At 39.5% G+C, this 27,491-nt stretch overlaps 1 protein-coding gene across 2 annotated transcripts in view; it reads right to left on the bottom strand.

Moving 5' to 3' along the window:
- The window catches only part of cd276 (CD276 molecule), a 65,439-nt gene that overhangs the window by 30,808 nt on the left and 7,140 nt on the right, over positions 1 to 27,491 (bottom strand). For both annotated transcript variants that reach the window (XM_085154954.1, XM_085154946.1), the window contains exons 3-4: positions 18,374 to 18,724; positions 16,179 to 16,475 (exon numbers count right to left, since the gene is read on the bottom strand). In XM_085154954.1, the coding sequence (XP_085011080.1) occupies positions 16,179 to 16,475; positions 18,374 to 18,724 (648 nt within the window). The remainder of the gene's footprint in view (positions 1 to 16,178; positions 16,476 to 18,373; positions 18,725 to 27,491) is intronic.

A 27,491-nucleotide genomic window follows, 5' to 3' on the forward strand; every position in this document is an offset into this window, starting at 1 on the left:
AATCACTAGTGACAACTATCTGTACCAAAGCAGCGTATCTGCCTGGTTGATAATGGAATAGTAGAAAAGCTATGTTACAAAAATACAAAAAAAACAAGAGCAAATAGGTTTAAAACACTAAGAGAAACAAGAGCTGAATCTTGTTTCTTTGGTAGCAATATTATTTTTTTTAGCTATATGGTGGCAGCTCAACAAGCTGTAGCCACTTATATTATACAGTTAGGTCCATAAATCATTGGTCAGTGACAAGGTTTATTAAATTTTGCCTCTGTACACCCACAACAGTACATTTAAATCAAACAATCAAGATGTGTTTGAGGTGCAGGCATTGAGCTTTACTTCAAGGGATTTAACGAAAATTATTTGGGCAGTTCACTGGCATGTGAGACCAATTCCCTCCTTATTTCACGAGAAATCAAGCAAATAAAGGTTTTGAGGTTGAGTCCAAGTGCTGACTTTGCATTTGGCAGCTTTTCACTGGCTTTCTCAATATGAAGCACAAAGAGATGTTAATGCAAGTGAAGGATGTCATCATTAGCCTAAAAAATGAAAACAAACCTGAGAGAGAACAAAAACTGACTGGACGAATCATCACTTTGGTACATTCTTAAAAACAATGAATGCACCGGTCAGCTCACTGATACAAAAAGGCCACAAAAGACAACGATAGAGTATGACTGCTGATTCTTTCTTTTGTTTAGAAAAATCCATTCAAAACATCTAGCCAAGGCGAGAGCACTTTGTTGGAGGTATGTATTTTTGAATTGAAATGCAGAGGGTCTATAACAAAGTAGGGTTATACCAAAACAACAGGAAGCAGAAAGTATGAAGAAGAAAAGGAACAGCTACCGCCATGTTTAGTAGAACTATCATACATAGTGGAAGCAACTCTACGGCATGGGCACATGTCCACCAATGAAACCAAATCGGTTTGATGATGATGTGAATGCTGATAGAAGTAAGAGGATGAACATTTTCTCTCTGCACAGTGTTTCACAGCACAAATAGATAACAACCCAAAGCATACTGCAAAAACAACTCAAGAGTTTCTCAAAGCAAAGAAATCCCACATTCTTCATCAGCCAAGTCACCTGATCTCAACCCAACAAAGGGTACGCTTTAGTTACTGAAGATGAAGCCAGAGAGACTGGCACATGAAAGAATAAAGTTACGTTGAAACCAAGCACACCATTGTTATTCTTGTGACATTACCAATAAGTTTGATGTGTCACATGGCCCTCTTCCTATTGAAAAAACAAAAGTTGTATCCAAGATGGCCGACTTCTAAATGGCCACCATGGTCACCACCCATCTTGAGGAGTTTGCCCCCTCACATATACTAATGTGCCACAAACAGGACTTTAATATCACCAGCTATTTCCATTTTATTACGGTGTATCCATATAAATGGCCCATCCTGTACAATGGAGCCATGTTGATGTATTACTTGCAGAATATGATTTTAGCGTTTTCTTACTGAAATGAGCACGGCCATCTCTAGTTGTTGCTACCTGTGCATAACGTTCAGTCTTAATGTTCCCACTCAAGCATAAGACACTTTTCCCATTCCGTGTGCACTGATGAAAACAGATACCTTTATAGAGGCTGTCTTTGGGACCAACATAGACCCTCTCTTTTTTTAAATATAATAAACTTTGTTTGTTTAAAAAGAAATCCAAATGATTATAAGTATTTTGAAAAGTGATAAAAATCATCATGTTTTCTTTGTATGATTTTCAATTATATGAATAAGGAATTGAAAAAGTTAAAAAAAAAAATTACATTACATTTCTAGGGATATTTTATGCATATTTTATGTTTTGGAAATGGCGTTTTAGGACACATCAGAATGAGTGATTTTTTTTTTTTTTTTTTTTTTTTTTTTAAATCGCCAGCTAAAATTTTAATGGCAGTTATGACATTAAGCTAAAACAGACCATAAAACCAAATCAAACATGCCTTGTTATCACACGGTACCTTTTCCCATAATTAAATTGAATCCACTATCACTATGAAAACATGTTTTTCTGCAGCTTTAGACATACATAACTTACTGAAATGTTTTTCTCTGTATTTTCTATGTATATACACTGAAAAAAAAAACAACCAAACACTTAAAGTGATGATTAAGTGAACAGATGGAACCATAATAAGAACGTCTGTGTGCATAATACGTGACACATAGACAAAAATTAAATATTCCATTTCAAAATACTGAAATGTCAAAGTTCCATGGTGGATGAGCCATATTTCCAGATTCCTGATGCTCATTCCTGCGGCTCACTGCTCCGAGAACATGCTGCAGCCTGAAACCCTCTGCAGACACTCTGTAAAGTGCACACCTATTGCTGAAACAACTCCTGTGTTGCATCAGTATAGTGCAAAGTGGGAGAGAAATATAATTCAGTTTATGAACCTCAACATGCATGACACTTATTGAACCATCCATTCGAAGTGTTCATGCCAGAAACATACCCAGTAGCTGCACTAGTTTTGTAATAGTTTTTCACATTTGATTTTCATCTCTTTAGACTGTTAAGAAGCTGTAGAACACTACATCCGGTATCTAGTGTGCTTAAGTTCTAAAAACGAAAGAAAAAAAAATGCCATATCACTTGGAAAACTTTCACTCAGTCATCATTGATTCTGTCTAGCATCCTCTGGTTAGACTTTGAAAAAGTGAGGCAGAGATTTTAAAGTATCAATGTTTGTTTATGATGAAACAAAGCCATAGTTCAAACGATCAGGAACGGTTTCTGCTTACATGACAACATCTCTGAATAAAAAAATGACAGGATGTAAGCTTAACCCTGTATCACAAAGCAACGTAAGCTCTATCCAAAACATTAAAGCACTGCCTGGACCTCTTCAAAGAGCACAACTTCTTAGTATGCTTCTCCTACTGCAGTATTACTAGGAGAATATATAATGATAGATTTTTTTAAAGACATGTCTCTGTATGTCTCTGCCTAGGGCTCTCATTATAAAACAGCATTTCTCATTTTCCTCTGCTGCAGTCTTTGGTGGTTACTGAAGAGACAGATGAATATTCTCAAAGCACTCGAGCTAGGCTGGACTCGGATGCTGATGCAGGTCAGCTTATTTGTGTTATTCATTTATCTCATGAAAACAACCAAAATTCCTTCAGTGATTAAACTACATTTTACCTAGTCTAGAAAAAATATAACAAATCTTGTTGCTTTTAGGCAAGTCAAAGATCAGATTTAGCTACTGAGTACTATATATATATATGACACCACTGGTGCTATAAGGGATAGCACATTTTAAACATTAACATATTTTTTTAAACCCATGTGTCCTCAAAGAAACAACAACATATTTATTTATTCAACATCCACTAGTTAAAGCAGACAGCAAAGAGGACACCTAGTCTTGGAGGGAGCATGTGGCCTCTATGTAATACTATTACAGAGGGTTTGAATGCAGCCCAGGTCCTTTGCTGCGCATCTTCTCGTTGCTCAGTTGCTCATTCAACCTCATAATAGATGCACCTATAAATTTAAAGTTTCCTCTGTGATTCTTGTCAAACTTGACCTCTGACCTTGACCTTGATGTTGACGTCACTGGGATTTAAACTTGTTTGAGATTATTACACATGCACCTATGACCTATGGCAACTTGTTTCATGAGTTATCACGTTCATAGGATTTTCAGAAAACCTGACCTTGATCAAGGTCAGAGGTTTAAGGTCACTGAGATTGTCCAAGAGCTTTCAAAATCCTGTGTCCTTTGTTGTGAGTTATCGCATTCACAGTCTTGGGTGTTCATGACGCTCGCCCGCCATACCAACAGGGTGATGATAATACCTCGCCAGCCGTTTTATGCAGTAACTCAGCAATAAATAGCTTAAATAATAAATAATAAAGCAGTGTGGAAGCTGGCAGGAAATGACTAAAAGAAAACAATTCAAATATTTTAGGCTGTTAAACAGTAAAACAGCTTCACCATGTCCATTAAGAGCTCTTCTAAATCAATATACTTCGTCTTAGAAAATCTAGCCATTTATTGAGTCTAAATCATAAAACAGTCCCTTCATTCACTTTTCATTGACTGTGTTTGAAGTTCTTGTAAAATACTTTGTAGCCAAAAGTCGGCACTGACATTGGTAAGAGTGTCATTATTGATGACTAAAATTACATTAAAATATAACATTTTGGCACACTTACATTCTTTCTGTACTGCAGTCATTTGACAAAAGCAAAAAGCTACTCCAGGCTTTGCTTTGACAGTTCTTTTAGAAGAGTCTCTAACAATGCCTTTAAGCTGTTCCAAAATCACTGTCAAGTTCAGCTTCTCATGGCTTATTGCTTAAATATACTTTGTCTCCTTCCAGCACTTTTAAAATACGGTATCTTGGACAGACTGAAAAAATGGCTCTGTAAATCTGTCTCTCTCAGTGGAATTTAGCTAATCACAGTCTCACAACTTGTGTGTAGCTAAGTTATTTAGCCTGAGAAACTGCTCAGCCTCTGGCTGAGAAACGAGTCAGGGACAATATGTTCATGCTAATGTCCCACAAGGGTGGCCTTTCCACAAAACGAATATATTATAACTAAACAATGCCTTCTTATGCACAAATGAGGACAATTATTCTCTCATTCACCTTAGAATATCTACACTGGGGGCACAGAACAACTGAAGTAAGTTCTGAAAAAGTCAGCGTCAAACCAGATTAAATCTGAAACTGACTGATCGTAATTAACATGTCAATGAATCCTTTTTTTCTATCAACAGATAGAAAGGAAGACAAGGAAAAGCGCGACAATGATGAAAGAAAAAATGAAAATGAATAAACAGCAAGTTTTGCTCATTTTTTAAAAGTTAGAAAACATAAAAGTATGTTTAACTGTCCTTGAGCACTGTATTATCTCCTAAAGCTCATCCCAGCTCAGTTACTGGAATATGAGAACACTGGTCATTCCCAGGTGTGACTATGTGAACCAGGTCACTGCTATAAACAGCAGCTATGCTAAGCAAGCATTTTCTTAATAAATAAAAACAAACTCAGGTGGGGCATGACTTTGAGACAATGTTCTTTCTGTAGAACAATGAATGTCTTGAGAACCATAGGTGCAAGTGTTCAAACAGTCTGACAAAATGCACTTACACTAGGGCTTAATTATAATTACAGGTGAACCTTCATATATAATTTGCTCAGGGATGTGCAAAAACACTGAGAAAGGATTGAGTCACAACTACTATATGAGGCCGGTAATGTGCCAGTCCATCCAATGTATTCTGTATACCTGGTTTGATGGCACATGTACTACAGAATGGATGATGATTACTTCTACCAGGACTTAGTTTTTGATTGTATTCTTCTTTTTTCAGTTACAGAATACATCTTTATAGGTCAACGTCAAGATAATCTTTTTAACCCTCTTTAAGCAATTTGTTGAACAGCCAGCAGCAAATACAATCATCGTCAACCGTCTATACACAAAAAATTTATGCAAAAAAAACTCCAAAACAAAACAAAATAAAAAATGAATTAAAAAAAAATTGCATTATGTTATTCAGAAGCACAATCGCAACAGGAACAAATTAGTTTCTTATCTATTAGTCGTGCTACTTGACAGATTATATCAGCAAACCAAATGGATGTAATCTGAACTCAGTGAACAAGGCTCCCACCATCACTGCACTTAAACGACAGAAAGACCTTGAAGCAAATGTTAAAATGAGTTTGTCCTTTGTTTTCCCCTTTTTTTAAATCATATTTGAATCCATTACAAAGCACACCGCTGTCGTCTTTGAGGTTGTCTGTCCCTCGCTTTGAAGCACATGATAAATAACAAGGAAATACAGGGAAAACATTTTAAGACACTGTTGAAGAATCAATGGCAGGTTTACAATGTTCAGGATTACAACTTGAATCCTATTTTACTCTGTAACCTTGACAGCTTCTTTTCCTGCTTTGGAGTACCGGCACTAATTCTTCTCATGGTTCACAATACAAAACAGGACACACTTACTTTCATCTCTGGAAGTAAGTCATAGTTGGTGAAGCAGCACATATTTCATACCTATAAACACTTACATTATCTGGTCAACGGTGTCATCACTTTATGTCAAATAACTTTACACAGAATTGGCGGAATAAAGAATTCCAAGGACATCAGTCATCAGCGTGCTTGTAATGTATTTTAGCAGGTATATAAACAACATCCTATAATATGAAATGTAATATCACTGATACAAAATCTCTGCACACCTGAATGTGATATAGGTGAGTTGATGAAAGAAAACTTCATAAAAACAATTGTCTCAGTTACTGCTGGTGTATATATTTACATATTTATTAAATTGTGTTTCCATCCATTTCACCTTCATCAGATTTACGGGCATGGGCAAAATAATCAAACTTTATACACACTTAGGACACAACTCAGTCATTCCAACATATATGTTGCAAGGTCTGTATGTTTTATAAATATACAAAAAGGCTCAAAAATAATTGGAAAATCACATCATGCCCAGGTGTTTTTTTCAATCACAAATGATGCACATCTAAGATCTGCAGCTTATTGTATTTAAGTGTTGCAGCATTTGGTGACGGCCATGGGTTTCAGGCAGTCACTGACAAACTTTTTATTTAGTGGTAAATCCTTGTATACAAAATTATGTTTATTTGTCAAAATTACTTTTGAGCTGAAATATATAAATATGAAATATATAAAAATGGTTATAATGAACAAACAGTTAATGCATTAGTATTCTTTGAACTGCTTGAAATAAAGTAGATGGCTGTAACTCTGTCAAATCTTGAAATTTAAAATCTACAGTGGCCCTGAGAGGCCAAATTAAGTGCAACTTAAGAAAGTGCCAGCAACGAGAAAAAAGTTGCAAAAACACATAAAACACAACATAAATAGATAAAAAAAAAGACACAAAAAGATAATAATAATAATAATAATAATAATAATAATAATAATAATCATAATCATAATAATCATCACAAAACAAATTGGAAATGTTTCTAGGAACACAATAACGCGATGGACCGGGTAAATTTGTGAAAGAAACCAAAACATGCGTGGATTTAACTTAGACACGTTTAAAAGAAGTTGAGGGTTCATCAGTGATGATGCAAGTTAATGTGTTTTGATCATATGATTTATACTATACTGTAGATACACATTTGAATTAGCTGTTTACTGTTAGCTTGTCACTTTCGCAGCTATTCTGCAATTTTATCGTTCCCCCAGAAGCACTTCCAATTTGTTTTGTAATTTTCTTTTTTTTTTTAGCTTGTGCTGTGCATTTGTCTATTTCAGTTGTGTTTGTATTTCAACTTCCACTGCGTTTTTTGCAGCACTTTTTGCATTTGCTGTTTTTTCCTCAAGTTACAATGTATTTTACATCTAAGGGCTACCATCAAAAACCATGTTTTTGACATGTGGTGGTGGACAGAGAAAAGAAAATGTAACTGTCCAAAAGCTTAAGCCTCTGACTGTATATGAGAAAATGAGAAGTTGCCCACAGAGGTTGGATGGACTGGAACATGATTAATTAACTGTACCAGTAGTAAGCAAATTTATTTTATTTTTTTATAAAGATAGTACACTGAAAATGTATGCAGTGCTTATTTATTTTGTTTTTGTTTTTTTTAATTTCACAAGCCAAATTAAATAAAATTAAAAACTTGAAAATTTGGCATTCCAAATTTTTACAGTAATGTATATTACTATTGTTATCCGGTTCGATCCCTGGGCTCTCTGTCCTGGTCGTGGTGTCCTTGGGCAAGACACTTTACCCTACCGCCTACTGGTGTTGGCCAGAGGGGCCGATGGTGTGATATGGCAGCCTCGCTTCTGTCAGTCTGCCCCAGGGCAGCTGTGGCTACAACCGTAGCTGCCTCCACCAGTGTATGAATGTGAGAGTGAATGAATAGTGGCATGGTAAAGCGCTTTGGGTGCCTTGAAAAGCGCTATATAAATCCAATCCATTATTATTATTATTATTATTGTTATGATACAGATAGCTTAGATGTATTACATTAATCTTGCCTAGACACCACTCTCATATCTGAACTGTAAAATAAAAATCAGATATGGCTGCAGTTTTGGCCATTCTGCTTGTCTTTGTACAAAGCCTTATTCTAGCTCTGTCCAATCAGAAAATCACCTTTAAAGTTAAATAACTATCAAACGATATTTTAGTTGTAAGTGGATTTTTCTACCTTTGGACATGGCTTGGAAGTTCCTGGTTCCACAACACACTCGTAGTACAGTGAACAATCCAAACCCTGTTTGGTTTCACTTAACCCCTCTAACAGCCACATTTGGAAAATAACCCAACAAATAGCATCACTCTTATTCCGGGAGAGTCACTGACTGAAAGTGTTGAGACAGATACATTATAGATATGACAGAGTCTTGTGGTGTGGGTCACTGAGCTGTCTGTGCCACTGACAAAGAGTTGCACTTACTGCGGCATCACACATGAGAAGGCCAAGTGATGAAATTAAACACAGTTGACAATATTAATAAGGTAAGTGGAGCGAGTTTGCTTCCTTGTGGACAGTTTGTCTGTAATCAGCTGCAAGTTGTCAGGCAATAGGGAGACAGGCATGGCTACAAACTCCAAGCCAGCAGGAAGATATTAATGCAACGTGAAGGGGATGTAAGTCATGCTGAACTACTGTCCATTCAAACTGGTATCATAAGGAGCACGGCCACAGCATGGCTTAATCACAGTTATTACTGTGATATTTGACACTAGGGGTTGAAATAAAGGGCTCTGTAATAGGTGCGTTTCTTTTCATGCAGTGAGTCAGCGGGTGCTTACGTAGTTTCAAGTCGAGCTGTCAGTACAAAGAGAGGTGAGCGAGTCCAGCATATGCTTGCTCAAAACCACTCTCCTTTGGGACACAGCCACACTCAGTCCATTCTTAACTTCCATTTCACACTTGGCAATCAATTACTGCTCTCTAGAGCTATTGAAGAAAAGAGTCACCTATCCCGAGAATAAGCTAAATCTCTCAACGACTCCTAATTGAAAACACATTATAGCGCTAGACAATGGTTTTTGTGTGTTACCAGGCACTAATTTGGACTGCTTGCATGCACAGAACAAAGCAATTTACTGAGGTTGCAAACATCCTTTGCAGGACAATAATTCATAGTGTTATCAGGTGCAGAGTTTAAACATCAAATAAATGGGCTGAATAATTAAATAACCAAACTTTGAAGGTGTGCCCAGTCATTCGTCGGTGGTTATTCTCCCAGCAACTCTAAAAAGCTGAAACTAATATGATTTCATATCGTGAAGCCAAGACAGATGCCAGACCTCCCGAAACCAATCCCTCTTACAGGATTTACAGGGAGCTGTGTGAAATGTACACTGCAGGGCCCGACTGGTCCCAATGATAGTCCATGCTATGAGTCCGAATCAAAATGAAATCGATCAATAACAAAAGAGGACTTTTGTGTGTTTACTACCATCATAAATACAGTGTCCTGAAAAGAAAAGCGAGGGTAGACATAGAGAGACAGGTTTCCACCAGGCTGGGAACAGACATAAAGATGTCAACCTCTACTTTGTGGGAAGGCAGCAGAGGCTAATGTCATACTGTGTTGGTACAATGCCAAAGCTGGACCCCGTTTTGATTAAATACAGAAGACCAAAATAAAAACTGAGAGGTGTAGTCTTGTAGAAACTAGACACATTCATTCACTAATGTAGTCTGTGTGTAAATGCACATAGAGAGAAACTGTTCTTAGAAGATAAAATACTGAACATAAAAAAGAGGAAAAATTCCCTATGTAGTAAGAAATGCTCTAGCCAGGGTCCTAACCTTTTTGGACAGTTTACAATTTTCAGAATTTTGCCTTTCTATATCACCACTATAAAAAAGTGAAGTAATATACATAATGAATTGCTGGTCTATTAGCTTAGTAGCATTTAACCAAAGAAGCAAAAATGCTTCAGCTTCTATCAACAGTTAACACCGCTGAGCCCTTTACATTTGCAGACATACAAAGCCAAGTCTTCCTTTACCATGTTTGATAGGTGATTTGATATGTTCTGAATTATGAATGCTTCCTTCCCATCCCCATAATATTCTCATGTGATCACGGTGGTACAAGTTCATCTTGGCTTCATTTGTCTAAAGAATCCTTTTGGATGTTTACTAGCAAAGTCTACTTCCTGTTCTTGAGTGCTACCACTGACAGGTAAACCCTCATTACATTCATGAATGCACTGTTTGTGGACTTGACAATGACATGCCTAAACAAGTGTCCTTACTTGTCTGTAAAGGGGTATTTCTTGATCAAATAGAAAAGAGTATTTCTTCTTTTTTTAGGACTGTGCCAAATTGTTGATTTGGCCTCTCCTAAAGTTTTTGCCATCTCTCTAAATTGGTCTGTTTTCTTTTCGCCATAATGACAGCTTTTCTTGTAGCACCTCTCTGGTCAACATACTGAGAGTTTCTAGAAAGCCCTATCAAAGGTAAATTGAACAATTGGAATTAATTTCACATCAGTTTATTTCCTTAATTTGTCATTAAATAACAAAAAGCCAGGTCACACATGGCCACGGTACTGCATATCAGTCAAGTTTCCAATTATTTTTCAGCCTATGAAAAATGTAAAAATGGGTAACTGTAATATCACCTCGACTGCTTCATTTCAAATCAGTTGTGGTGATGACCAGAGTCACAATTACAACAAATATGTTATTGCCCAAAAGCTCAGAAACTTGACTGTAGGTCAGTGTTGCTTTTAATTGCAGCAAAGAAAAACATTCTGACAACCTGACAATGCCAAAAGCTTTGCAAAACCACACAGATCAGCAACTGCCCACAACGGAATATAACCCAACAATCCCTCAGAGCTGCTAACAGTACTGGGACCATGACAAATAACATTGCCTGGGCCATAATACAGGGATAAAATTTCCTATACTGAAGGCCCAGAAGAGGACGTCTTAGAGCACTGACAGCAGCAAGTGGCCTGGAGTTAATAATCCTGATAGGAATTAATGTGCTTACAATGGTGCATTGCTGCCTACCTGAATTTATTTTAGATTGCCTACATTACTTCATCTGTCTATTGGGTTGTTTTCCCTAGCTGGGCTGCAGATAACACAGAGCATACATTCAGCAAGAGGAAGAAGGCCTGTTTGTGCACTAGACACTAATTAATACAGTCGAGAAACTTGCTTGCTTGCTGCTCTGCTGACAACAGATTCATTTATACTGTTTTTTTTTCTGTTTCTCTGACAGCTCTGTTAATTGCATTTAAATTAGACTTTGTTCAACAGAGAACCAGGGCCAACACAGTGGTTTGTTGTGGAATCTAGAAGCAAAACCTTGATTTGGGGCGAAATATTCCCCCAACGTTGACGGACAGAGCTTTTGATAAGAGATCCTACTGAAGTAAGATGCAAACATGCTTGTAAAATATGTCATGAATAATTGCAATTACTACATTTCACCACAACAGCTACTCTAATGAGAGAAACTTTAAAGCAGCCGATACTGCATCTTTCTGTTTAGCCCTTTGGCAACTCGAGTACAGCAATGCTTTTACTTCAATTTAAGATACATTAATGTTTCAAACTGCTGAACAATTTTTTCTTCAGGGATTCCAGGAGAAAAAAAATAACGTATATGACAACATTCTGAGAAAACAGTCATTGAAAGTCTTAGAAACAGCAGAGAGCTGGGTGTTTTATGGGTTGAATGAGTCTGGCAGGTGGCTATTTAGATGGCAATATGATGTCAGGATTAAGCTTTGAAAACATAATGTTGTAAGAAGCAAGCTGGCACACATCTAATGATGTAAAATAATACTTCTAAGTGGAATGAATACAGAATATTTTCACAAACCCCACTTACCATTAGCACCTGTGTTAGAATCCGTCTGCCTGACAAAGGTCAATGTTTGTATAGCAATTAAAAATATTTTTTAACCTTGATTTACCCAGGGAAGGTTGAATATGAATGCATTTGTTTCACAATTATACAGTAACAAACAATCTCCTTGGGCATACGCCGCAGGCAAAAGTTTGTGGTGTACCTTTAGAATGGGCTGCTCAGAAAAGACTCTCAGAAAGAAACTGTTAGGGTATAAAACATTAATGTTCACCATCAGGCATGTATTTGTATAAGAGTCTTTCATAAAGCCAAATGAGTTGAGCAATCCTTTAGATATTATGAGCTGAAAGGGATTTAAGGACGGTTAGTATTAGTTAGAGTTGGGTTCATGTATGGTAAAAAATGTAATGTACTGCTTACGAGCAAGAAGATTGGTGATTGTTGCAAAGCAACCAAAACACACACAAACAAAGCCAATCCCAACCATTTGTGCCATCAGCACATTGTCTCACACCAAGAAGATTCTGGGTTTCCAAGTTAAAATGTTCGCTGTGCTTGTGTGGGTTTTCTCTTGAGCTCCGAAGGAACCACAGAGGAATCGAGTTTCTCCTACCATCAAAAACACACTAGGTCGTTCGTCAAAGTGATCAAGTACCACCAAGCTGCTCCTAATATTAAGGATTATTTAAATACTAATAAAGAATTACCCTACACGGATCAGTATAAAATAACTTAAGAAACAGTAAATTGCCCTTTTACCTAGCTTCCTTAGCTAGGGTCTACAAAGCACTACACAGTGCATTTGAGCACTTGACAGAGGATATTCTAGAAAAGGGTTTTTCTTTAATACTTTTGCTCCGCAGCAAAACTTTAGATTTTTTTTAGGGTCACACCAACATTTTCACAATAATGTAGTAGGGTGCTGGTTTTGAGGCAATTTTAGCTGAGCCGGTGAAGCTGCCTAATGATCATGGAAGTCTTAACATAAGGTGGTAATCACCTTAGAGGCTGCTCCATTCCTCTTTACACAAATAAGGGTACTTACTGAATTAAATCTGTAAAAGACCCAATCATGGCTAAAATATTAAGAGATGGAAAATGTAAAAAAAAAGAAAAGAAAAGAAAAAAAAATTATGAGGTTAAAAATAGCCATTTTCCCAATGATTGTTCAGGCAGTGTACAAAACAACAGTGCGAACCTTTAACTAACTCTGCTACCCAATGAAACCTCGAAAAATGTGTAAAGATAGTAAAATCCAGCAGGAAATTTTCCGTGCTGGGTGGGATGGCCTCACATTCCATCTGCAAGTCTATCTCCAGTGTGTCAGGTCATAAATGCCACAGCTCTGGGCTCAGCAAACATTGTTGTTTCCATCTTACTTTCTGTCATCTACTTCATACCCCTCCTAACTCTGCCTCCCTTGCTCCCTCTATCTCCCTACATCATCTCTCTATCTCCTTCCTTTCCTCACTCGATCTCCATCGGCACACTTTTCACTGTAAATGCTGTGCCAGCAGAGCAATGCCGGCGAAATGGTGCCTTTCACATTGAGAGAGCAAGCAGACGGAGTGGGGGTGGTGCTGGAGGGGGTGTTCAGTGACAGTCCTGAAACCCAGCCATCAGACAACACACTGCAGCAATCACACAGCTCCAGAAGATGGGATACACTGCTAAAGCTCTACATTCAGAAAAGGATCTGGAAATCAGAAAAAAATGATAAGAGACAAACTGCTGATCCCCAAAACATAATTGTTTTTGACAAGAACAAAGTGGTCAGAATAGGTTGCGAGTGTGAGACAGTGAACGGCATCAAGAAAAGAGAAGGGGGAAGGGAGGGAGGTTCATGCCCAGGCACACTGTCCAGGCAAACAAATAGGCAACGGTTCATTTGAGGACAGAGGCTGCGCCTTTCCATCATTCAACTGTTCATTAATACCAACTATTCCTGTGGGTCTCCCCACACCTAATCTGTGCTTCACTCTGCAAATTTATCAATATCCCAGCAACACAAAAAACATTCTCTACTCCAGGACCTCGGCTTAAAAGCTGTCCAACACTCTGCAGGGCATTGCTAAAACAGTCTCAGAGATGTCTGATGATATCTGCATATGCTGTGTGAATGTTTTGTTGGAAGTTAAGATGTTTATGGTGCAGAAGTTTAAATAGTACTAACAGGAAAAGAGGTATGAGTATGTGTTAAGGAACACTCTCAACATGTAGCTCATGCCAGACTACATAGTGCTTGGCTCAGTTTGGGTAAAGGGTTCATTTTCTCAAAATTAACCTTGTCAAACTTGTGTTCTGCCTGGGGGAGATTTGTATTACTATTGTAATTTTTCAATCAAAGACTGGGGAGAGTGTGAAATTTGAACATGCTTGTTCACACTTTACCTCTTCTCATCTCTCTCTCACGCTCTCTCTTTACTCTCTTATTTCTTACTCTTTTTTTTTTCCCCACATTCATAGTCCATTTAGAATTTTAAGCAGATTTCACCCATTCTTATAATAGGATTCATCCCTGCCTGAGTGTGGTGTGCTGTTCCTAAGTGTATACAGCAAGCGCGTTCGCAATATCAACTCAAGCTCGGCACACTCCGCTACTCCAGCAGAAGAGTTCTGCTAGGTCAGAATTAATTACACAAACTGTTAAGTACACACCAGCTGTTGTAAACAAATGCAAATACATTTTCATTTCAAACAAGCCCTCTTGTATCGTGACACACAAAATACTATAAATCTTCTGTGTGTTTACTTACAACTTGGGCCATCATCAAGCTGTGCTGCCGCTCCTACTGAGAAATTACTCTTATTCATGTGCACCCAGTTGCTGAAAATTGCAATCACCACTGCTTTAATTAAGGGTTCCCCTAGTTTATTTGTGGATTTGCTTCTTTTGTTGTCTCCCTTTGTTACAACAAGTTTCAACGGGGTCTTTAGCCAGACACGTTTTTGGACTATTTTGGTTTTTGTTGTCTTCTTTGATTGGGTTTCTTGACACAGGTTTTCTTTGATGTTTAGTTTGGGGAAAAAACCAAACCGTAGAATGATATATAAGAATAGCTTTACCATCAGGGAACAAATCTGTAATGTTTAAATGTCTGGATTCCCATGTACAGGCTGCATTACTAATAAAAGCTATGCAAATAAATAAGAAAAATATTGTTGTAGTATTGACTTGCCTCTCCTAGAAAAAAAAAGACCAACTGCATGACCTTTTAAATCACTAGCCCAGAAGGCTTCATCAACATTTTTCAAAATGGGAGAGAAAAGAAAATAACACTATTATATCTATATCAGCAAAACCAGAAATAGTCCATCAATCCAGCAAATGGAGAAGGGTAATAGCCACCACAGACTATTTTAACAATTACTTTACTTCCCTTCAGTCGTATTTCATTCACACCGTGTTTTTAATACCTTTCTACTCCCCCAATGGTACTTCTGACTGGTTATCTGTGCTGTTTTAAAAGAGGCCAACCAAATTGTTAGAAAGGCCACCTTCCCTCAGCCATCCAGTCCTGCCAATCGGCCATCCTGTTTCCAGACAGCACAGTCATTTCCCAGCCCAGTGGAGCAGCACTCCCTGACCTCTGCCTCGACCTCCGCCTCAACAACCCAAGCTCCAGCACCAGCTTCAGCCCAGAGAGCAGGCTCAGGCCACCTCTACTTATTTATGAGCCATTTCACACAGTGCTGCTCCCATTAGAGACCCAGCCTTGGCCCACCTTACACGGTACTCTCCTTGCACTTAACACACAGAATACACCAGCAGCGCAGGGGGGACATGGATGGTAGGTGGTGGTGGGTGGGTGTAGGAGACTATTAGACCTGTCATACAGGTACTGTCACACATATTGCTAAAGATTACATAAAACAATGAAAGAGAGGACAGCACATCATCCTGATCCCTGGTTAGCAAATGCTTCCTGCAGACAGCTGCTGGGAGGCCAATTGCTTCTTACTGCACATTCTTTCATTATCTGCTGAATAGCTATTTGACTATGCTTAGGGAAATAATAACTCACTGATCTAATTTAACAATGCACAAGAACTGATAGGTTATGCTTATTGGACCATAATTGGACATTTCATTATTTCTCATTCATTTATTTATATCATTACTGTGACTTAGAAAGGGAGAAAAAAGTTAAGCATCCACAGCAGAAAATTCAACTCATTGATTGATTAACAAGACTTTAATAAGAAATGCTACATATTTATGAATGAACAAAACAAATGCAGTGTAAGCTGGTTACATTAAAAAACGTTGGAAACCAATGAGAATTTGCTTTTTCGCTCCCCACATGAATGAGAAAACTTTTATAAATCCCACCTGTGACTGTAACGGAGATGTAGCCCTCCTCTCCAAGTATTGGGTTGATCAGTCGGCAGCTGTAGGTACTGTTGGGCTCCAGCACCACTGTTAATACACTGGTCACGGTAAACAGCCCTTCTTCATTGGCCACAACTGAAGTGGTAATATTCTCTGTCAGGTTGCGCCCGCCCGCGTCCTGCCATATGACATCGCCCTCAGGATAACCACCATAGGAAACACAAGTCAGGGCAACCTCATCACCTGGCCGCAGGTTGGATTGAGGCTCTAAAGTCACCACGGGCTTGGAATAAGGTGCTGGAAAAAAAAAAAAGTGCACACAAAGAAAGATAAGAGATGGGTTAGGACTGAAGGAAGGAGTGAAGAAAAAAAAGAGGACTAGGATGAGTAAAGACAGGTGAGAATAAGGATAAGAGAGCAGCAGAGCCATACTGAATTCACTAGTTTTAGATTCTCTGCAGTGAGTGTCACCCTGGGAACTGTTTGACATGATTCCCATTAAATTCTTAATTATATTTAGGGAGCTTAGCATAACACAGTGCTTAAGATCCCACAGACAGCATCTGCGGCACATCCTGATGCTGCATCTCTACACTCTAACGCCACTCTCTCTGGAGACCCAAAGCACTGAGCCACTCCCAGAAAGAAAAATATAGTGCAAGCGAGTGAGGAGGAGGCCTGGGAGAAAACTGCCATGCTGAGAGATTTGGGACGACTCAGCCTATGGCACAGAAAAGAGTGTAGAGGGGTGGAGGTGAGGGGTGAGTCGTCAGCCTCGGCTAAAATCACGCTTTTCCAATCCCTTGAGCTGAAGCATGAGTACAGAGGTGGCGAAGAAAGAGGCTGCTGTATTCCCAGAACCAATCATTGCACAACAAACAATGGGGTGGAGCTGAGGGCGAGATGAAATAAGTTTGTGCTGCTTTTTGAAAAGTGGACTCTCAATACAAAGACGGATATAGTGTGGCACACACTAACTTCCTCAGCTGTCCATTTGACTGACAGATTTCCGTTGAGAGTTCCATTCATTTTCTTTCAGCGCAGCTGAAGGAAATCTGCAGTGTTACTTTAAATGCTGGCTAAAAATAGAATACCTATCATTCTAATGCATAAAATGAAACCAATTTGTCACCGTTGGAGGCAGTGCTGTCCCTTTCCCCGGCAGAGGGGGAAAACAGAAAATACATATGAAACATATTCATTAGCACTGCCTGATGCATAAAACAGAAACAAACTCACAACAGATACAGAAATGTGAGAAGGGATGAAAGGCACAAAGTACCACTACAAATAAAAAGAAGAATCCCTGCTGTCAAAGTGGGATGTGTAGTTACCCAGAAGAGAAGATGTTAGCGATGGCTGATTGACCATAACAACGGCTAATAATCAATCAATCAATGATTGATCATAATCAATGTCATCATATTCAATGATGACAATCAATGTTTGACCAAAATCAATGCTTAATAGCCCAGAGGAAACTGTTTACATCTTGAGAAAGGAATTTATCCCAAAGAAGTTAATTGTACGAAAGTTCCATCCATTTGCTTCCGCTTATCCTTTTCAGGGTCGCGGGGGGTGCTGGAGCCTATCCCAGCTGTCATAGGGCGAGAGGCGGGTACACCCTGGACAGGTCGCCAGTCTGTCGCAGGGCCAACACACAGGGACAGACAACCATTCACACTCACCTTCACTCGCACATTCACACCTAGTGACAATTTGGATTATCCAATTAACTTATCCCCACAAACTGCATGTCTTTGGACGGTGGGAGGAAGCCGGAGTACCCGGAGGGAACCCACGCAAACGTGGGGAGAACATGCAAACTCCACACAGAAAGACCCCGGCCTGATGTTGGAATTGAACTCAGGACCTTCTTGCTGTGCGGCAACAGTGCTAACCACCGTGCCACCGTGCTGCCTGTACGAAAGTTAAATTGATTATATTTAACTGGTGCATATATGCTCATTATGTAGTTGTTGTTAGCGATACTAGATCAAGGTGAATTCATTAAAATGTGCAACTCTATTTCTTTAGCCTAATTCAAGAATCAGAATGAGAATACTTCATTAATCCCTACAGAAATTATGATTCCATTACACCACGAATGTAGAATATAGCATTTATTGATCTTGAAAAACACTTTTCACATTTTGTGCATTTTAATGTGTCACAGACATCACAGCTTGACTTACCAGCCACCTGCAGCAGCAAAGCAGCGCTGCCAAAGTCCTGCAACTTCACAAAGCAGGTATAGCTGCCTTCATCAGCCACCACTACCCTGCTTAGTAGGAGTGAAGCATTGCCCAGGCCCAGCTGGTTGGGAAACAGTCTGGTACGGTTGGCGAATCTCTCTGCCTGGTCTGCCAGCTGGTCGTGTCCCTCCAAGTACCTATGCACACTGCGTTGTGTGTCTGTCAACTGCCAGAAGACACTCAGATCGGACAGGTTGAAGGGGTTGGTGTGGTTAAAGGAGCAGTTGAGTACCACATCACTGGAGTGCAACGCCACAACTGGCTGCTCTGGGACATTCAGTTCCAACACAGCTATAAGAAAGAACAAGCATTACATGAGTATAAATAAAAAGAAAACACTGGGAAAAAAATACCAGTATTGTAAAGAAATGTTGTATTCTGTCAGCAACAGAAAAAAAATGAATTTATTAAATATACTTTTGGACATTTTTCCAGCAGACATCTGTAGTCAGAAGCCTTTACTATGCCAATCATGCATGCCAAGCATCATGTCTTTGTCCCTTGGCTAGCCTAAAATAAACAATAAATAGTATTATTAAAGACTATTTGGCTCATGTGTAGTATAAACATAAAGTATTCACTGAATCACAGTATTAATTCAGTGTTCAAATGTGAAAGACTGACACCTACTCAAATGTGAATGTCTTTGAAAATGAAATCAATGCTGCATTTTGAAATGTATGCTGTGACTGAAACATCCACTTTGGGCAGCACAGTAGCATAGAAAAGGCGAGACGAGATGAAGGCGAGAGGGGGATGAAGAGTGGAGATCTGGAGGTAAGCATTAGGACTTTGTTTGTGTTCCTATATGCCTTGCCTCCTGGCGATGGCTCAGTGTGCTGAAACTCAGCAACGGAAGCAACAACATCTGTATAGCTTTAGGTTAATCGTTAGTTAAATCTAAAAAGACTTTGGCGGAGATAGCGGTGGAACATAAACGCAGAAAAACGATTGAACGTGTGTTTTCGGAGACTAAAAAGTGACTGTGCTTCGTACTCGGAGGCTGTGCATCTGTATGTATGCATTTTGTCTGTCTAGACTAGGCCAAGCGCAAAGACACAGCATAATCATTGTGGATTAGTAGCCATTGCAGGCAGTCTAAAGTACATCCATGGTATTCTCAAGAGTCAGCATTCTCCATTGATCCCTGTCTGCTGTTATACAACTCTGAGACACTCATCAGCATCACAGGAGAGAAAAAAGCCAGTCGGCCCCTGGAGCAATACACTCTATGCTCAGGCTCTCTAATTGTTATAATCACAGCGTCATTTTAGCCTCAGCACCCCTTTTTGAGCTCTGTCTATCTCACAGCCAATGTCAATGTTGAATCACTTTGCTATGAAGGATATTTGACTGCTGCAGAGGTGCAGTAATTACTTTGCCTATTAACAACAAACAAGTCTTTCATCTGAGAGGGTTCATATATGGATGGATATTGCTAAGTCAAGGCAGACCTATTTTCAATCACATTCAGCCAATCCCAGCAAGGTGGCCTCCACATTACACCCCCCCCCCAATACCCTGCTCCTCTGCAGGAACAGTGCCACCTACTGGATTACCTCTCAACTGCAGATGAGGACAGGAAAAAAGCGTCGATTTATGCTAGTAGAATCTCTTGTATGCAGAATACAACTGCATATAAATGGCTAAAACTGAAAACACAATGCAGTTTTCTGTGTTTTTACCTAAGTAAAAGAGTTACAGTGAAGGACACGCTGCATAAAGCAAAAACAGTAACATAAAAGCAAAAGCACAAAACTGTTTCTCTTACAGAAGACCATCATATCCGTGTCATAGGTTAATGAGTTGGTATTACCTCAAAGTGTCTGCACCAACAAAGTGCCAGTCACAGCAATTCTCTTATCCTCAAGGTGAAAATGGCAGGAGGCTTTTTTTCTGTGATTACAAAAGCTCTACTGTTGTTGTGGGTGTTTTCTATCTCCCTATACTGTGCACACATTCACTCAGCAGGGCTACACAATACAGAAGAGGTATCACACCAAAGCATGGCAGAAGCAGGCGGCATTCTGTCGCCACCAATGGGGATAACTGAGAAAATTTCTAGAGTTTGTATCGGCACTGTCTTAGAAGACAGTCCAACCTTTGTGGCAATGAACAGGTTGATGGTATTTTTTGTGTAAGTAGAGGGTCAGTGACGGCCTCTACGAGACATGCATGTTGGAGGAGGAGGAGAGAGAGCAATTAAATCACTCCCCGAGCAGCCTGGGATGACTCACACCACTGAGTTCGTACACGAAGGGGGAAGGGAAAAGGGGAATAAGAAAGAGAGGCTGGTGTTGAGCTCACACTTAAAGATAATATCTGGAAACAAGCCAAGGAAGAGGCTGTGGTGGAACCTCACACACTAATCCCTTAACCCGGACCAGAGCCATGTCAGAGAAGAGAGAGAGATAGAAACTCCCCTCTCTCATTCTACATCTCCACCTCTTCCCACCTCTTTCATTCACTGCTTCTTTAAGCAGTGACCTACCACTCACTCCAAGGCCCTGTGAGGACACAGCTCTACACAGGGACCTTGTGTAGAGACACCGACTTGGGTTTGGAAAGAGAACACAAGGGGGGAATTTTGCATTGCATCAAGGGGAGGGGATTGGACAGGAGAGGAGGGCAAGCTAGGCCGGCTGACGTCATGGAAAACGCACATCTGATGTCCTATTCGTCAGAGGTGAAGCACCACAAGCCAAAGCGAATGAGCACACGCGGTTTTTGATCTGCTGCTGCTTTCAACCAAAATCATTTATACGTTTAAGTGCAAACAGCAGAAAGACAACATATATTTAAATACGAAAAAAGAGATATTGGGTTGCCCTCTAAAAAAATCATTTGGAATATAATGGCAGCAATGCATGTAAAACATATACAAAAGCACAAAATTGTTGTTTTGTTATGGGGGGGGTTTATTCACTTGTGCCTACATAATCTTTGGTTTATAAAGCTGTATGCATTAAATGAAATCAACTCATATAGCATAAAGACAACATCCCCAAGAGAATGCAAGTTTACACTAGCATGCTGTACCTTTTTGGAACACTGCTGCACAACAAACATCATCTTCTGTACAACAGTTGACTTTTTGATATGTTTCCACAGAGGTCTGCTACCGACACGAAAAAAAAAACACGCTTTCTGAGCAGAGACAAGCATAAGCAGGAGAAGATAAAGAGTGCAGTGCTTGTGGTCTTCCATGAGGAAGCTGCCCTGCACATTGTCTCCAGGCTATTCATGTCTTCTCAGAGGGTAAGTGAGGATCTCACCTCTCCCTTCTCTCTCTCGATAAAGAGATGCTCAGAAGCCATAGAGGGCAGGCTGGGAGATGTCAGGCTGTGGGGATTTACACACTGCACTTTGTGTTTATGGGTCTCAGCTCTGTTTGAGTGCCTGCGAGACAGAGACGGGCACTTTCACAGCCGACATGAAATAAACTCATTACAGCCTTTGCGAGCACTGGCAACGGGCCCCGCTTAGCAGCAAGGCACAGGGCTGGCTAGAAAAGGCTGCAAGTGATCTTAACACTGCTCTCCACTCTACTTTCAAGACTACCCACTACCTTGTCACTATCAACACCTCCTTCCATCCCGCTTTCCTGAGACATGCAAGGTATGGGTGCTACTGGGTTTTCTTCTACCCAGAGTTTTTCATATAGTGAACAGCATGCTCACTAGGCACATGAGATGAGCTTGGAGGCTGACTGTGAGACTGAGAAACAGTGTGATATGCAAGCAGACAGCAAAGGTGAATCTGAACTGTTATACTGGGGCTGCTCACAGGGTAAAGCACAAGGCTGTTGGTAAATAAAACCCACAGATGCCTCGCATCAAACTGACAGATACCGACAGGTGAGCGTGCACGTGTTCACCCACATGCATTTACAGATGCAGTATGTGTTCGCGTTGGATTACCGAGCTGTGACTGTAGGCCTTCAACAGTCAATCTAGTTATTACGATAGGCTTTCCATTCGGCAAGTCTGATGTGCACACCTCAATTACTGTGTTATGTTATGTGCTGGATTTACAGTTAAACAAAATCAGTCGCTGAGTTTGTGTAATTTTCAACAAATTATTTTTAACCTTGATGTACTTACGTATTTCTGTATATGTAACTGTACAAACAACATCTGGATTAAATGATTAACGCTAGAAATAACCAGATATATGAAGATTAGATAAGAAGAAACAAGTAAGAGCCTCTTAACCAAGTATACTTAAACGGTGGCATGAGTAACTAGTATTGGAAAGCCATGTTTCCAGGGCACTGATATAGTAATAGAGTCTGCTGTGACATTAGTGAAACCAGAAAATACTCCTTACTCCTTGTATAGAGTGAATAAAAAACTGACTATGTACAATTTATACTACCAGCTTTATATATAATGAAAGAAGGGAAAGTATAGTGCCATTGAGCTTGAGTTAGCTTTATACTTGTGGCAGCTTTGTACTCTGGCAAGCTGTCCAGCCCAAACAGCAGACAAAAAAAGTTGTATTAGAGACAATTTGTAATATTTAAAGTAAAACACTCAAAACCAAATATATTTAAAAAAAAACAAAAAAAAACCTGGAAAGATGTCCTGTCATCACTTTCCTCCTGTCACTCACTCACATGCTTCACATGCGTCATGCAATTTACTCATTTCAACATCAACTTTTTTTTTTTTATCCCACAGCTCCAAAAGTGAGTCAACAAAGGGATAAAATGTACAAGCACATTCAGCTGCAAACAAGACCATGCACATACACTATACAGCAAGAGAGAAAAGGATAAGACAGACTTACAAATGAGCTTGGACATGTGTGTGGGACAAGGACAGTTTAAAAAGGTGCAAAAATGAGAAGAATATCCTGTTGCAGACAAGCATGCACCAATACAGAATACAACCAGGGAGAAGGAAGAAGAGGCAAGTTAGGTAGTGGTTACTGGTCTAAAGCGAAGCATCCATTCGTTTTCTGCTGCTAGGTCATAGTACTGCAGAATTAAAATAAAAACCAAGCCTTTTCCAACAAACAGAGGTAAACAAAAATTTAAGTAGAGCAAGAGTGCAAGGGACAAGCTACTACCATATGTTCTTTCTGGAACATACTGAAGTACAGATGAAGACCTGGACAATAACACTCTTATCTTGCATTGTTGTTGATTGTTATTACCTGCTGTGAATCACATCACAACTGTAATCTAACTGACATGAAATCTATCTCTTTACAACTAGATTTCAAATCTACAAATGGAAGAATTTTTGATACTTAAATAAACTAATATATTAGTGAAAACTTGAGAAAAGTTTTCAATAGCAACAATACACTATGTCTCAAAGGCTGCATTCACTCTTTTGATCAGCTTTAAGTATTTTTGGGGTGTTTTAGCTTTTATTATGAGCAGAAAGCTTAGAAAGAGAACAGAGGAAAGACACAGAAAATGGCTCTTGGCAGATTCAAACCCAGGCATCTGCAACAGCCTTACGGCATATGAGCCACCTGCTCAGCCTCCACGCCACCTAGCTTTAATCTCTAGCCTTCTCAGAGTCACATCATGTTCCAGTGGTCCTAAGTTTAATCAAACTGTTGATCGTTGCAAAATCTGATCTCTTCTGGAAAAAAAAATGCTTGGAAAAACAAACTGTGCTGATGCCAAAAAGGGTCAGTTCTGCATGGATGTTACTACAAGATTTAAAAAAAAAAAAAAAGATGGTTATGTCATTCCTGCTGTCTTTCAAAGAGCTGAAAGGTTTTGCACAAACAGTATTGTGCAGTAGGAGTAACAAGTGCTGTACAAATGTGTATATTGCAGTAGATCACTACTATGCTTTGTTGGAAAAGGGAAAGGCTACATAAAGTGTTAGTATTGATGAAATGTATCAGTGTTATCTGTATGAATGCAATTTTAAACAAAATCCAGGTCCATAAACACAATCCTACTGACATATACACATATAGAGACAAAGACACAACTTCATGCAGAAACAGACACCCAAAGGCCAGACAGCACATTGATATTCCACACCTGTATGACTGCTGACAGCTCCACAGCATCACACTGTCAGAGGATTTGGACATGAGGTACCCTGACACTACAATGGAGACACTGTTACAAAGTTGCTCTGGAGCAGAGAGGTTCCATCAGCCACAGACACAAACACACACATGTATACACAGTGCTACATCACTACCTGGGCCCCTTGCACTGTCCTTGACACACACACACACACACACACACACACACACACACACGTTCAAATCAGGAGTTTCTGCAGTAATCTACAAAGATACCTCCAGTCTTTATTATCAATGTCCACTACAAAAAAAATATTTTAACACTCAGTTCAATAATCATTTTTTTAACACTACAAAAAAAAAAAAAAGTGTCTTTGTTCCAATTAGAGTTAATTTCATTCCATTCTGTCCCACTTCATAAAGCTAATAATGGCATCAATTCACTAACAGGGAATGGAGCTATTTGCACAATGAGTGTTTAACACAGTAAGTGCATGTTTAAAAGGTACAGCCCTGCTGAAACATGATACAACAAGTGCTAATATGATTTAATACATAAGGAACATCAAGCACAAGCACTGGAGGGGAAATTGCTGGGGCAATATTGACACAGCAAAGCAAACCAGTACGTAAGGTGCAATACTAACAGACTGCACCGACAGTGGGTTTTGGTTGGGCAGGGAGAGACGCAGGAGAAAAATGCTTTTACAACAGTGCCCCCCTCTGCTGATGAATGTAACTGGAGTTCAGCATATTTCTATTCTACACATTACGCTCTACCTGAACATCAAAGGATTTTGCTCAAAGGATCTGCGAGCCCTTTCATACAGATTACTCTTATGATATTACCAATCCCTGTATAAGTCTGAGGGGAACACTAGCTTTTGATTTCATGGTGTCAGAGCAGATGTGCATGTCCATAACACTCCTATTTGAAAAAAAAAATGCATTTGGAAAACATTAACTGAGTGATGGGAGCATGTGCATAGTAAGTATGATATGGATAGGAATCACTGAGGACTGAGAGCTTATTCTCAAAAAATATCATAAATCACAACAGGAATTATCGTTGCTCTATTTTCCTTTTTCTCATTCATCTCTTACTTGTTCTCTACCTGTGTTTTTTTCTGCCTTTCTTTCTTCGTAGAAGTATGTCATCTCATATCCCGTCAATAACTCGTTAACGGACTTCGGCAGTCAGATGGTGTTGGCTAAAGAACAGTGGGCAGATAAAGGCAAGCCTCTGGCTTACAAACTGGAGGGACAGAGAGCCTTTGATGAACAGGAGACAGAAAAACTAGTGAAGAGATGGTGTGCATGAGAGCGCCTGAAGGTAGCAGTAGGGTCATGGGGGTCAGATATTAGTAAAGTGAACATGATTTCTAATATTTAAAGCCTAACAAAAATAAGTGCTGCAGTTTGTTTCCAATTACAAAAGGTGAAAAACTAATTCATTTACTTGTTAATGCTCCACTAGGTCACAAATTATTAGTAAAAACTGTTATTTGATGATAAATCTAGAGCTGATAATTTCTCATACTCTTCAAATGTTTTAGTAACGCCAACAGTGACTGAAGAAGCTGAAAATTAATCCAAAGCAGGGGAAGGCTATAATTTCAAATATTTGTCACTACGAGGTATCTGAAAGGGATTCAAATGTCACGCAGTTAGCCAAGAAACTGAAACTCAAAATTGGCTCCTACGACAAAACAATAATTGCAATGAGACCTCAAAATGTACTATGAAGTAGTTTTTGCCGTAGTAATGTGCAACATCTACCAAAGAAGGGGTACTGAAGAAGTTTCTTGTACATACATGTATCTCACAATTGTGGTTGGGTTTTTTCAGACCAAAAAATGTAACTAAACAATGCAGATCATGCATGTAAATTCAGTTTAATGGGTGTTTGTTGTTGGAGTTGAACATGAAACAACCCGACACATCAGGATAAAAGACAGAGGCAGAGTTTTATCCCCACAGCACCCGACGACACCACCGCCGTGTGTCCGACGCAACACCAGGCAAGCAGGGGTCTCCCTCTGTCAGCTGCTGGGATGCTTTCACAGCAAGCCAGTAGTAGCTGTGACACTTCCCAAGCACAGATCAGCATCCATTCAACACATTTATCAAAGCCTACTAGACACACAGCAGGCCCACATATGGCTTCAGGCCTCTCTTCCCCTCCAGAACTGCAATCTCGGCATATTACCTGTATCAATTTTTTAACGATCCACAAGCCAGCATTTTTAAGACTTGTTGAAATAATCATGAGGTGCTTGTTGGGTAATGCACTCTGTTTCAATAAGTGCACTGTAAGAAAAGAAGAGCTGGGAAACAGTGAGACAGAGGCAAGCCAACAGAGACTCGTCATTATGTATGCACTGCAGCGAAACCAATCTTTGTTGAGCCTGTCCTCGATTGTTTTTAAAAGGATACTTTACTGGACATAATCAAATTAGCAAAAACATCACTGATACAGGGTAATAACCCTAAATTGAATTTGTGCACAGGCTAAAGTGTCCCCTCTCTGCAGAATCAATTGCTGTGAAGAGAAAAGGAGGGAAGGAAGAGGGTATTCATAGTTAGCAGACCTTTAAAAAGTACACTAGAGATGAAGGCATGAGCGGGCTATTTTCACGCTCTGGGGCCCTGCCATAATCTGTGCCTGGCGACTACTTTACTAGATGCAATCTATCCAATTATGCTAGTTAATTTGAATTACCTTACAGTTGCCATCACTGAGAGTAAAAATCGTGTCTGGTTTTCAATTCTACATTTGCATGGATGCGATTCTCTTTCATTGTTTGGTTTCTAAGAGCTGCCCACGGCGAGCTCTGGCAGCCTGGTGACTGTGCTAACTGAACACAGAGTATGACAACAACAAGCAATTAGCTAGACAGCCCCCTGTTAGCTCTGCAACAGGCTGACACTGCTGTGTGCTGCAAGCCAAGACTGTTACTGTACTCAGCTAACTGTTGTGGCTCAGGCATTACTGTACACAGATCTGCAATTTAGTTTGCATTTTGCAGACACCTGTAACCACAATGCGTTATAA

Source organism: Neolamprologus multifasciatus, chromosome 1 (genome assembly GCF_963576455.1).
Source record: "Neolamprologus multifasciatus chromosome 1, fNeoMul1.2, whole genome shotgun sequence".
Taxonomy (NCBI): Eukaryota; Metazoa; Chordata; class Actinopteri; order Cichliformes; family Cichlidae; genus Neolamprologus; species Neolamprologus multifasciatus.